The following is a 14,593-nucleotide window of genomic DNA, read 5'->3' as shown; positions in this document are numbered from 1 at the left end:
TCTGGACAGAGAAGACTCAGACATTAAGGAGAGGAGCCAAGGCTCCTTTAGAACTCTAATAATGTCTTGCCATCCAACCAAGACCGGCCTGTGCACGGCTGCACCATCCTAGACCTGATTGGCCCAAAAAGTTGCAGCAACCTTAAGCACTAGTTTATTCATCCCATGTGTGATCCAGTTTCTCCTAGAACAGCTCCACATGCCTGTGAGGAGCCGCCACAGTCACATGAAGATGTGTAGCTGCTGCCTTGTCAGAGATGTGACCCCCATAAAGAGCTCTGGCAAGAAATGCCAGCCTGTGCTTTCTCAGAAGTTGACGAGCGAAAGAGGATTCAGGTGGTCTCCTGAGGGTTCTGACCTGAACACAGACTGAGAAACCTTGATTGGTGATATAAAGTGATCATGTGAGAGAGACTGAGTGCATCGAGAAAGTATGAGGGTAATCTGTACCTGAGCCTAATCACACTTGACACTGACGCATGGACTATTTGGGAGGGACCAGGGCCAATAGAGCAAAATGGCACAGACAAGCTCAAGCACCCAGTACACTAAATTGCAAATTGTTCAGGTCATATGTGTAGTATTCACTGTAGTGTGCATCAAGTGTTTCTCTTCTTGAAAGAAAAGCACTAGGGTGGACATTCGTTTATTACACTAATGTGTCTGTTGAGTCCCGAACTCCAAATTCCTACACTACCTCCCTGAGAAGTCTCTGACTACTCACCGTCACTACCAGTGAGAGTCAAGAGCTAAAGTGTTTGCACTTGGCCAAGTTTGGAGAGCTACAGTAGGACAGACCACAGGACATCAGAGGCAAACACCCTCAACCCTGCAAGATTGAGACCCAGTACCCCCTACTTGCCCTGCTGCCCCCTTGAAAGGAGTCACACACCATTAAACTTCTATGAGAGGCCTAATAAGAAGGAGTGCATTGCTAATTAACTTGGAAGTCACTTTGAGTCAATCAGATATTAAAATTGCTCAACAGTGCAAATTTGCTTGTACCTATTAGAAGGCCTGGCATCATAGCTATTAATGCTGTAACAGTGTCACTGGGCACTACATGAGGATGAAATTCGAGAACTAAATCAAAGGAAAAGTTGGACTTAAGTTGCATGTAACTGACAACTATTCCACCATTAAGGTTGAAGCCTTGGTACCAGATTCATATGCCACATTTTCTTTTAGTTGAAGTGATCATTCTTAAGAATCTTAAGAGCCACACAAAGTTCTTGAGACTAGGAAAACTGCCACGGGTTAAGTAATTTTTCTGTCAAACATAACAAGTCAAGGCTAAAGTTTTCATGGGTGACCATGCATTTAGAAGCATACAACATAAAGGAACAGTTTCCTTTTCCTGGAGTAAAGATTTCAACCAAGAAGGGACATGATTTGATAATATTACCAACACGAAAAGATATGTTTTCAGTTCTTAAGGTATTCAACATAACATAAAGCAAAGAGCATTCAAAAGGGGTAAAGAAGAGCATTTCCACAGTAGAGAGCTCCCATTCACGTGCAGCCTTGCAACAGGCATGGTGGCTTGGCACAGCAATCGTTCTGTCATGACCTAGCGCATGTGGCTTACCTTAAATATGCCCACTATGGGCCTGCAGTACAAACACAAAACTATCACTGTACTACAACAGGGGCCTAAACCTAAGCTCTCTTACAGCTAAAACATTTATTAGCATATGTTGATATAAACAACATTTTTTTGGGTCTTTGAAAATAAGTAACGGTTAATACTAATCGGAAATTAATAATCACGATACTGAAATGGAGATGCACGTACCCTTTTGCACCCTATTAAATGAAAATGCACATTTGTCTTAATAAATGGTATGAATAGGTAATAATAATTCCCATTAATGAAAATGACATTTTCTGGGGCTGCCCCAAAAAGTGTATGCTACTGCTAGACAATCTGAACAGGGTTCTTTATTGGCGTTAATGCACTGTAAATACCAAATCCATGTTAGAAGGTGTTCTCTCTGAGCAGCAGTGTTAGTCCAGTGCCTCATGAGGCAAGGGCAGATGGTATAGCCCTACCTTGCAGCACAGTGTTGCAGGTTAGTGTCCCTAGCATTCAGTGCTGTGTGCAGCATTAATGCCCCTAAGATTCAGAGGTATGGCAGGATAGAAAACGTAAGATGAAGGGTAGTGTACTGGCTCAATGTCCCTAGGATACAACTTACTATCTTGGGTTATTGATACAGCATAGGACTGTGGTGGGTTCGTGTACCTAGGATGCATAGGACTATGGTGGGTAAGTGTCCCCAGGATAAAGAGGTATGTCAGGGTCGTAGGCGTAACATGAGTGCAGTGTGCTGGCTCAGTGTACCTAGGATGCAATGTATTGTCTTGGGTTAGTGATGCATAGAACTGTGTTGGGCTGGTGTCCCTAGGATTCATAGGACTGTGGTGGATTGGTGTCCATAGGATGACAAGGACTGTGGTGGGTTGGTGTCCCTAGGATTCATAGGACTGTGGTGGGTTCGTGTCCCTAGGATTCATAGAACTGTGTTGGGCTGGTGTCCCTAGGATTCATAGGACTGTGGTGGGTTCGTGTCCCTAGGATTCATAGAACTGTGTTGGGCTGGTGTCCCTAGGATGCATAGGACTGTGGTGGGTTGGTGTCCCTAGGATTCATAGGACTGTTGTGGGTTGGTGTCCCTAGGATTCATAGAACTGTGTTGGGCTGGTGTCCCTAGGATGCATAGGACTGTGGTGGGCTGGTGTCCCTAGGATTCATAGAACTGTGTTGGGCTGGTGTCCCTAGGATTCATAGGACTGTAGTGGGTTGGTGTCTCTAGGATTCACAGGACTGCGTTGGGCTGGTGTCCCTAGGATGCATAGGACTGTGGTGGGTTCGTGTCCCTAGGATGCATAGGACTGTAGTGGGTTGGTGTCCCTAGGATTCATAGAACTGCGTTGGGCTGGTGTCCCTAGCATGCATAGGACTGTGGTGGGTTGGTGTCCCTAGGAAGCACCGTCGTATGGTGATTTCCACCAGGATGCCTGACATTGTCATAGGTCAACGTCCCTAAAATGCAATACAGTGTGTTAAATGAAAATAATTTCTGCTTTGTATGTTTTATGCTTGTCAACAGCAGACCTAAAATACACCCTGATCAAATACTCAAAACATCTTTCCCTGGCAGGAATTCCCATTTGAATAAGCTTGGAGGCGCCGTTATTTAACATGCATTCAGACAGCGGAAAGAGAGGAATCGCTGTTCATGCAGATTTTACAATGAACACCAATCAAATCCCTCAAACCATTTTGTTTCTTGCATCCATTTTCATTCTAATTTGCATAGTCCCATTTTTTTTGTACATGCATTAACATGGCTGAAAGAACTACAGCGTTTTATGGCTAGGCCTAAAAAGATGAGTAATTTCAGAATGATTGCTAATCCACCACCAGCATATGGGTTTTACACCTCAACGCATTTTCCCATCTGAATAATCACGCATTAAGATTCTAGCTGGTTGCCGCAACAATAGTTTTAATTCAAGTCTGTGTACTGTAATGTTGAGGTGGTGCCTGGATCAGCATGACACTGCAATACAACGATGTGGTTCACAGTTCAACCAAGCCTGCTTGGCATCCTTGGTTTTACAATTAAATGCATACTCTCCATTAGGTATATTTCTGCGTCATTTAAATATTGTCCTATAACATTAAATAAGTTAATACAAAAAGGGAATTCAAGCTTTACAGACATAATATAACAGTTGCATTTACTGTAAACAACAAAACAAATACACGACCCAGGCTGAAACAGTTGTAAAGATGCTGTCACACCCCCTCACCCGGAGAAACCGACATTACAAGGGGATAGAGGAAAGGGCCAGAATTTCCAGCTCAAAGTTTCATCCTACTTTTTTTTTTTTTTTTTATCAAACATTTCCAAGGAATATATCTCCTGGTTTCTAGATTTCACTGTTGGGCCCACGAAAATGTCACTTAATAATCTGTTGCCTAATATTAAAAGTTACAGTTCTGAGTCAATAAAATCTCTCTTTAAGCACTCGTGTGCTACACTGTATGTTGTAAAGATTTACGCTTTATAGGCGAGCGAGCGGCGAAATATGCATTTTCGGCCATTATTATGTTTTAGAGAAAAATAGCAATAACACATGACTATAAGGAGGCAGAGTGAAAGAAGGACAAGTTCTGCCTCCTAAATATCATACAGATTGCAGCATATCATCAAATAATACTAAGGGCCTGATTATGGGTCAGTCGGTTAAGCACCTGTTTACGCATGGGTCGGAAATACGAGTTAAAAGGTATTTAAAGTATTTGATAATTATTGGATTCATTAAATACCTCAAGTTTGGTTACATTTCAGCAGGACAAACCTGCCGAAATTCAACAGGCGAAATATGTATGATGTTCACCGTATCATGCAGATTTTGGCGCGGTAAACGCCAAAATCTGCATTTTATTCCCCGCAAACTCATAGCTGGTGCTATTTATTGCATTCGATAAATAATGTACCCCTTGGTATGGCTATTTATCAGGTGCGCTAAACAGCAACTATACTTGTATTCAGGGCCTAAGAGAAAAATGAACTAATAAGTATACAAAGTGTTTTTTACTGCACAGAATATAGCTGGCAATGCTCTACAGCTTGGCTGGTCAAGCTTCTTGTATTAGTAATTATGGGCCATATGTACAAACACATTTTCCCACAGACACAGAATGGGCAAAACTGCTTGCTACATCTGGCCCTAATTCTCATTCGTGTTTTAAATGTAAATTTCTTATGAATAGCTCAGTCAAGTAGATGTGTCCTACTCAAGGCTTTGCTGTGACTTAGGAGGTTCTTTAGAGTTTGGCAGAGCGGGAAGCTGGGGGTTGTGGTTTGACAGACTTGGAATTATTGAAAGCACAATCACTTTCTCAAAAGAACTATTTCTCCAGGAGACCTTGCACATAGGCTCTTCTGGATCACAAAATAATGTCCACTCCTGATGTACGTATCTTAAAATTGTGAGATGGGGGAATACAGATGCTGATCCAAAGAGATCGATTTCCCGAAAGCTAGAAGGTATATCTGGCACAGATAATGCCGAGTTTACCTGGTTTAGCGAGAACAATTCAGATAATGCTCTATGTGGTAATCTCAAGGGTCCTTAACCTATCCTAGAGAATTAAGTATGTGAGATTTGGTAAACGGGCTAAGCATACAGCTATCTCTTGGGTGTTCCCTTCACTGTGTTGAAATCACCACACATTTAGCCTTTACTTACATTAATAAACACACCCACTGCACATGACAATTCTTTTTGTAAATATGTTCAGCACATTTATTCACCATGATTTAATACACTTAACTCTACATATCTGAACCTTACCACTATATATATATATATATATATATATATATATATATATATAGAGAGAGAGAGAGAGAGAGAGAGAGAGAGAGAGAGAGAGAGAGAGCGAGTAGATGTGGAGTTAATAATAAAAAGTCTGCACCCATATTCCACATCAGTGGTTCTTAATCTGTGGTACGGGGACCTTGGGGGTCCACAAAGCCTAATCAGGGGGTCCGCAGTTGGTTAGAAAATTAAATGATATGCATCAAACAGAATATAGTATGGATGATGGGTAGCCTCAATTGAATTACGAAAAGCTTAAACCACCCAAATAAAATTAAAATCTTGTTAAAAAAAATATTTATTTGTAAATTAAATAAAATATTTCGTCATTTATATTGCTCGGTGAAAACTGGTTTCCGTATTTTTTTTGTATTAGTTTGCATTTCAAATCATCGAAAATGCTTAGGCCAGGTTCTTCACCTTCCAATAATGATTCAGAGGGGGTCCTCGATTCCGATAATGATTCAGTGGAGGCTCCTGTGCTCCAGTAAAGATTTAGTGGGGGTCCACTGATGTCAAAAGGTTAAGAACTCTGCCCTATATTCTTAACTTCATATAATCTTTGCTGTACATATTCTTTCTACATTATTTTTGTAGCACAATATTTTGTGGTCGATATTCTGACATTCATCCTTTAATAATAATAGTTTAAAACCTTAATTACCCTGCAGCTATTAGGGAATTCTGTAGTAGACTTGTATGAAACATTTTGTGATACATTTTACAGCCTAGAAAGATATGAGAGTTCTAGAATGCCACTGAGCTGGAAATACATGTAGCCCCAGGGAAGAACAGGAGGGTTGGATAACACTTACTCAATATGCCTCCATGCACACTAACACATTATGATTCAAAATACAAGTATCCTGCGGGTGGCCGCTGGCAATCAGAGTACTCTGTGCAGTGGTTTGAGCGCAACATAGAGCGTGCTACACTCGCATTGTGGGTGCGAATGGGCATACCCCATTACAGGCACAGCAGCTACGCCTCGCTGCGCAGAGATTGTTGCAGTGCTCAGAGTGGGCTAGCATTTCTCATTTGCATATATAACTGAATATTCAGGATGCTTACTTAAATATTGTACTGTTTCTCCTAACATTGGGGCTAAAGGTACTGTAAACAGAGTACAGGATCTCCATTGACGAGGCCATTTAGGCCCATCCACTTTCATCAAGCATATGTACACATAAACAAAGTTCAGAGCCAAAAGGACAGGTGGATGATTAACAAATAACACTCATAGCATTTGGCTAATAACACCTTGATGGTCCTTTCAAACTAACCAAGAACATGCTTAACACTGCAGAGTTGATCACCTCTAACTTCTGAACTTGATCTAAAGCTGCAGGATGATTACTCACATGGCTTCAAAATCACAGATGTCCTCTAAACACAACTGATCCACTTCTTATTTCATGGTCAATCTCCCACAACAATGGAAAGGAAGACATAATTTTCATAAACACTGAGTGGTTTGGGTCAGCAGCTTATATTGGAGTGTTGTCTCTCATACGAAAGGCACACCATCTCAATATCACTTTTATGCTATCTTTCTACTTCAAATGTCTTCAAAGTGCATTCTCAGTGCAAGATTTGTGGTTGACTTGTGTGTTTGTTTTCAATGTACAGATCATGCTAAGACCAGAGGTCCTGGTTCACTTCATAGGCAGCACATTTTTTTGTTTTCTGTTCTGTTCGGCAAAGTGGAACAGTGCTGTCCTGGCTTTGCCCCACTGCATCGACATCTAAAAGTGTCCGCTCACACACAGGAATTCCCATTTGGAAAGGTAACAGGCCAGGAAGCCCTGGACGGTCCTCCACTGTGCTACCACTACTGCTGGCAAAGCAAGAGTCCAAGTTGCTTGGAGTTTCAGTACTTGAGCTGTTGGCTGAAGATTCACCGCGATTTCGACTGGGCGAGATGAACCACCACGAGTCAAGACGCTGCCTATTTGTGGAGGGACGAGGCCTTGGCACAAACTCTAGAGTTTTGGGTCTTTCTAAGGTGGAGTCTTTCTGTGCATTCCAGCGCCTAGGGGTCGGAGGGAATACTAGGTTAGGATCAGGCAGACGGGGTACCTCAAAGGGATCCCGGCTAGGGCTTGGTGTTTGCAGCATGCCTAAAAAACAAGAGACATGTTAGTGAACTGTTCTTAGTAACAAATACCTGCAATGCTGATCTGTACCAACAGCTTTCACATACACTAAGATAAAACTAAAGATAAAATTAAACATTAAAGATATAACATGAAGTTAAATATTTAATCAAAAACCTTACGTAAATGCCCCTGATTACATTCTTATAAAAGGCAAAGACATGGGCATCCTGACCTTTATATAGTTCTGTTTCAGCCTGCTGGCATCACTTACAAACATTCTATTCCTGTGTTGCCCATTTGCACCACAGAAAGGTAGGAACATGTACACGTGGAGCTAAGAACCCATGTTGCTGTTGCAGCAGGGGCTGTACGGGCTTCGCTGACTGTAAACCAGACCCCTGGAATAGCCCTAAGGCGGAGAGGAAATTGCAATTCTGCTTTTTAGAAAGCTGCGTGAGGTAAGCCACACTGGAGGGCAGTTTGGCTAGGCATGCAGCAAATATGGAAAGAAGCAAACGGGGAATGAAGCATGTTTTGATACAATTGCTTGACTTTTGGATATTTCTCTAACTGAGGCATTGCTCAAATATTAACAGAGATATAAAAAACTGCATAGTACCTCATCTCCCTTCTCCATAGAGTTTCATTGGAGAGAAATAAATAAAAAGGGATACATTTGGGAGGGCACACATGAAGTCTAGTTAATTGAGGAGAATGCCTGACAGCCGATGTTTGACTGCAGCCCAGAGAGCTTCTTAGAGGTATGCAGAGATACATATAGAGGGAAGGTACATTCTGCTAATTCCATATTATAGTATAAATGTTATGCAGAGGTTAGACTAATTATTACAGACAGTTGGGATGGGCAATGTAAGATGCTTAGGATTTTCTAACCCAACTAATATGGTTCAATAAGAATTATGAGACCGACGGTAAATCCGTGGCTTGGGAGTATATGACCCAGACAATTACTTCAAGCAGGTCAATTTTTCGGGTGAAACAGGGCACAACTAGTAGGAACCTCAGAGGCCGTGCCAATTCTTAAATGTTATTCCTCAAAAACCTGAAATGAGGAGTATTTATGCCACCCAAGGCCTGCCTTCTGAGGTTACACATTCCCCGGTATTAGTAACTCTCTTCAAGGGGGTATACCAGTTCACTGAGCAACCAACTTAGAGTACTTCATTGTATCAGGCTCAGACGCATGAAAGGCTGTCAGCACTACAAGTATTGAGACTTGTGATCTGCTGTTCTTCAGCAGTTGCACAAATCATTCAGCCACTTGAAAGTCTTATCCCACATTATCCTAAACCTACTGGACTGAAATTTCCCCAAAGTTCCAGGAAGATCAGCATACAGACTCCATTGCAAAATCTTATAATTAATACTAGAAACATCCGATTACCTACAGGCCTGCAGTTAGAGAAAGATACTACAAGATCAAGTATAGGTTTTTGCAAAAGGAGTGAACCGATGATATTTACACTGTTTCCTAGTTCTTCCACAGAATGATGAATAACATCTCAGGAGTGTCCTGCTCCTATCGCCCATGGTTCATAATAAGTGTCAATGTGAAGGTATTAGCAAAAATACTAGCCAATATACTAAAGCCAGTAACTGGCATGTTGGTGCATGACGATCAGTGTGGGTTTATACCCACAAGGAGCAGCATGAAAAAAATAAAAAACATATCAATTGACATCTACAGGCCTCTCAACTCAATTACATGATGGAATATCAAGAACATTATCATGACACAAGAATATAGCCTACAAAAAAGAGTTAGCATTCTTTGTGTGTAAATTACCAAACAATCAAGTTAAATTATTGTGGAATATTGTTAAACATGAGGTAAATATGTAAGAAATATCATAATTATAGCATTATGTATTAGAAGTATCAAAATACAAAGCCATCATATAATTAAAAATGATTAGTTCTAATTGGTCATCTAAATTAATTCATTTAATTTAAAAGTAAAAAATATAAATATATTAAAAACAAACATATGTATATATATATATATATATATATATATACATATATATATATGAAACATGTATGAAACAATTTAAACATTTAAATTAATATGAAATAGAAAGTGTGAACTAAATATATAAACAACATATATATGCATAATTAAAATATAAAAATAATATTTAAACAGTTTAAACAACAAACATTAATATTAACAATAACTTAAAAATAAAAATAAACAAACATATTAAAACACATATCACATTTAGTTAAAACCCATAAACTTAATATTAAAAAATAAAATATAATTAATACATTTGAATTCTTTTTTTTATAAATAATACAAACATTAAAGAAAAAAGTAAAAAAATAAAAAATCTACAACAGTAGGAAAAGTGTTGGCCTTCTAAGAATTCTAACTCCAATTTAAACAGGAGAGGGAAAAGTGTTGGATTATGGAGGGGTTAGATTTACTATTCCCACTCCAACATAAGCAAGAGTAGGGAATGTGTAGCTTGGAAAGGTTAGAATTACTATTCACACTTTAATCTAAGCTACAGCAAGGAAAGTGTTGGACTTTGGAGGGGTTAGATTTACTATTCCCACTGCAATGTAAGCAAAAGCAGGGAAAGTGTTGGACGTGGGATTGGTTACATTTACTATCCCCACTTTGCCATAAGCAAATTCAAAAATGGACTTAAAGGGGCTAGATTTACCATTCACAGTGCAGTATTAGCAACAGTAGGGAAAGTGTTTCACTTTGGAAGGGTTAGATTTATTACTCCCACTCTGATACAAGCAGTAAAGGGTAAAATTTTGGACTTTGGAGGGGCTAGATTTACTATTCACACTCCAATCTAAGTAACAGCAAGGACAGTGTTGAATTTAGGAAGCGTTAAATATACAATTCCAATCCTCTGTAATGAAAAAAAAATGTAAAAAACATTTGAATATGTAACAAAATAAAAATATTAAAACATATTCAAAGTAAAAAATAGATACTTTATGAATAAAAGTACACGTAATTAAAAAAAATAAGTACAAAAATGATTTATGAAGTATAAAACAATATATACTGAAAATAAATACACATCCCTCCCTACTACTCAACAAAAACAACCCAAAAATACTCTAAACAAAATTATAAATAAAATACCATTAAAAAAGTAATTAAGTAAAACAAATACAATGAATATCATTTCAAAAAGTTTGTTAACTCAGAGATTAAACAACTAATTAACATACAACAAAAGAATTGACATAACAAATAGGCACTTAAATAATCCATAAAATTACCAATAAAATATTTAACTTGCATAAACATTTAAAAAAAAAAATAAAAAAAAAAATTCCACCATATTCCCATACAAACCCAACAGCTCACCAATAAACTATAAGTTGCTTATCTAAACGTTTGTCCTGGTAGAGACTCTTATCTAACTTCACATTCCTCACTTTTTTTATATTTCTCATGTGTCAGACAAGATTCAGAAACTTTTGAGCAGTAACTCTGCGCGCATGCTGGCAGGTAGTGCCCTGTGGCTGTGCACTGACACCATTCCTCCCTGGAAATGATCTTAGTAGCCTATATAGGTGCTCTTTCCGGTGCTTTTGAGGCTGTCTGCGCCCCCAGAAACGAGTCCCAATCCCAAATTGGCTTTGTTAAGTCTGTAGAATCCTAGACTTGGGATCTTATTAATGGGTATTGCCCAATTCACAGAACGGGAAGGATGGAAGGGTCGGTGAGAAATCTGTGGTTAGGTAAAGTCCCTATCAGAAAGATCATTACCATAGGCAGAAACATGTTTTTCTGATAGAGACTCCTAGCCACAGACTCTTCAACTCTTGAATAGGCAACAGAGCAGCACCTTTTAAAGGTGGGTCTGTAAAATGGCTCAAACCAACAAGTCCTATAGGACAGAGTGGATGAAACACCCCTCTTGGAGTACCTAGCCATCCAGACAATAGTGCTTTGTGAATGTATAGAACGACACCCATGTAGCAGCTTGGCCGATGTCCAGGACAGGAAGTCTGCATGCCAGTGCAGTGGTAGCATCTTTGGCACTGGTGGAAAGGGGTCCGCATACCGTCTGGAGGTTGCTTTTTGGCCAACTTGTAGCAGATCTTGATGCAGAGTACGATCTAACAGGACGTGGTCCTCTTATGCATGACCTTGCCTTTTTTCACCCCAGCGAACCCCACAAAGAGCCTACTGCCCATTAGTGCTCTTTGGTGGGATAGATGTAAAAGTTCAGCATTCTCTTAGGGACCAAGCAATGGAGTCTCTCTTCCTCCTTAGATGAGTAAGGCGGACCACAGAACGCAAGCAGGGAGATAGTTTGATGGGCGCAGAATGGTGTCAAACTTTTGGTAAGAAGGATGCTTGTGTCAGCAGAGCGTGAAGCTCACTCGCTCTCCGAGGTGATGGCAACAAGGAACATTGTCTTGATGGTGAGGGGCTGCAATGAACAGATGTGAAGTGCCTCAAAGGAAGAGCAAATCAAATGTATTAAGTTGAGGTCCCACTGCTGCATAATAAAAGGAGAGGAAGAAAACAAATGTTGGAGATCCTTAAAAAAACACATCACAATTGGTCACCTAAATGAGGGCTGTTTCAGCAACTGCAAAAAGGTCGAAAGAGCTGACAGGCACCACTTAACTATGCTCAAAGCCAAGCCTAGCCAGGCTGGAGACAAAACAAAAAACAGAAATAACAGAACATCAGATAACTTGGCTTGGTAGGGGGTCAATCTGGCATGTGCAAAACCAAACTACAAACCTGTCCCAAATTACGGGCGTATGCAGTTACTGGTAAGGGATGTCTGGCAGCTGGCATCAACCACCCTCTGAGGAAGGTCAAAGGTGTTCATCTTTCAATGCTAAATCTCCAAGCATGAACACTGAGAATGCTAAGGTCTGGGTGCAGCACCCTGCCCTATTATTGCAACAACAAAGGGTCCTCTTGGAGGGCATCGTGATTGGAGGACAGATGCTCAAGCCCACATTCTCCTTGTCCAAACCAGGGCCACTAGGATGACTTGGGCTCAGTTCCTGATCTTCTTCAAAATGTGGAGTAGAGGTGGTATCAGCGGAAAGGTGTACAGGAGTCCCAAGCTACACTGTAGGCAGAATGTGTCTCACAGGAGAAAAGCCTTAAACACTAAAACACGTTGAACTGCTGACATTGCAGGTTTTTGGTGGTTGTGAATAGATCGAGCCAAGGTTCTCCTCATTTGTGGAATAGACCTTGCGCCAACTACAGGTGTAACTGCCACTCGCGATCCGATAGGTAATGATTGCTGAGCTCTCCTGCCCTTGCATTTCAACGATTCTGCCAGCTGGTTCACCACAAAGAACATCTCTTGATGGTCCAGCTATATCCATAATGCCTCCTGGCACAGGACCTAGACCCCATTCTGTCCTGTTTGTTGCAACCACATGGCAGTGGTGTTGTTTGTAAGCACCTGCACCAGCCTCCCTTTGATGGATGGAAGGATGGCCCTCATCCCATGAGGTTAATACTTGCTAACTGTATACAAGCTCAGTGCAATCACATAAAGGGTCAATAAAGTATGTATGCAGACCGAAAAAAAAGCGGATGGCCCTCAGCTACAGGAGGCTGATATGGAGCAGGCCCTCCTCTGGAAACCAGAGGCCTCAAATCTCACCTTTCCCAGATGGCAGCACCAACCCAGAAGGGATCCATCAGTCACTACTGTCAACTCTGGGTGGGGTGAGGTGAGGGGAATGCACAGACCCACAAGAGGCCAATGGCAGGGCAGATCTTTCGCAGTCCCCTCCAAGATCTGGATGTGATGGAGAGGTCCCTATGGTGCTGGAGATTTGCCGTAGTCTGGAGGTGGATCACGAATCCTGGGTGAGCACCCCTTCAGCAACCAGTTGTTGAGGTAGAGGAAGACTGGAACCCCTGGCTACCGAATGTGTGCTGCTACCACCACCATCACTTTTATGATCACAAAGGAGGCTGGTGAGACCCAAGCAGAGCACAGCACACTGAAAATGCTCCTGTCCAACCACGAGCCTCAGGCAGTGCTGATGGGCCTACAGGATGGATATTTGGGACTGGGTATCCTGCAGGTCCAATGCTACCATCCAGTCTCCAGAGCTGAAGGGAGCCAAGGCCTGGGCAAGTGTGAGCATCTTTGATTTGTCCTTCCAGAGGAAGGCGTTGAGTGGGCTCAAGTTTAAAATAGGCTTAATGTATCTGTCCTTTTGCATCAGCTAGAAGCAGAAACAACAGTACTTATGGTGCTGGCACCCTTTTGGACGCTCTTTTAGCCAAAAGGGCCTCCAGTAAGACAGAGAAATAGCCCTCTGTAAGTTGCTCTGGCGATGGTGGAAGATGCAGCGGAGTGGCATTTAAGGATATGGTGTACCCCTTCTGGATTATTTGCAGATCCCACTGGTCCGATGTGATGGTCTGTCAACCCGGCAAGAATAATTAGATCCTGCCTCTAACCGAAAGGCTGTGCTCTACTTAGGGAACTCTAAAGGTGTTTGGCATGTGGGGTTTTGGGAATAGGAGATATTTGAAGGGGGTTAGTGCAGTGGACTGAGCGGCTAGTGGGTTCTGACCGTGAAGCAGTGGGCACCACAGCTGCAAAACTGTTGTGCACCCTGCTGTGGCTGAAATGGCTGACCGTATAGGGCACCTCTGCTGAAGCAACAAAAGGAACCATAGTGCTGATACGGATTGCGAGGCAGGGCCATTAAGCCCTGTGATCCTGCTCTCCTTGAACCGATTTAGAGCGGCATTAGTTCTGTCCGTAAAAAGGCGGTTCATTTAAAGGGCAAGTCCATAAACAATTGGACATCGCACGAGAAACTGATTGACTGCAGCCAGGCATGGCAGCAAATGGCAATTCTGGAGCAAGTGGCTCATCTGATGGGATCAGTGGTGTCCAAGCTACAATGAATTGTGAACTTTGACGCATTGTATGGTTTTGGTGAGGACAGATTGTAGGTCATCTAGGACACTTGGGAGGACTTGAGCCACCGAATGTCGAATAGCGTTGGTATAGCTGGCCAGGAGGCAGATGGCATTCACAGATCTGAGGGCCAAGCTAGTGGAAAAAGATACCCTTTTCCCAAAGGCCTCC

At 41.5% G+C, this 14,593-nt stretch overlaps 1 protein-coding gene across 1 annotated transcript in view; it reads right to left on the bottom strand.

The window, feature by feature from the left end:
* Positions 1–6,911: 6,911 nt before the first annotated feature.
* Positions 6,912–14,593, bottom strand: part of MAP3K9 (mitogen-activated protein kinase kinase kinase 9) — a 264,229-nt gene continuing 256,547 nt past the window's right edge. The window contains exon 11 of the mRNA XM_069208799.1: positions 6,912–7,517. Coding sequence (XP_069064900.1) covers positions 7,033–7,517 — 485 coding nt within the window. The 3' untranslated portion in view covers positions 6,912–7,032. The remainder of the gene's footprint in view (positions 7,518–14,593) is intronic.

Source organism: Pleurodeles waltl, chromosome 9 (assembly GCF_031143425.1).
Source record: "Pleurodeles waltl isolate 20211129_DDA chromosome 9, aPleWal1.hap1.20221129, whole genome shotgun sequence".
In the NCBI taxonomy this organism is placed as follows: Eukaryota; Metazoa; Chordata; class Amphibia; order Caudata; family Salamandridae; genus Pleurodeles; species Pleurodeles waltl.
The sequence above is the reverse complement of the archived record's forward strand: the minus strand, read 5'-3'. Positions and strand labels throughout refer to the sequence as shown.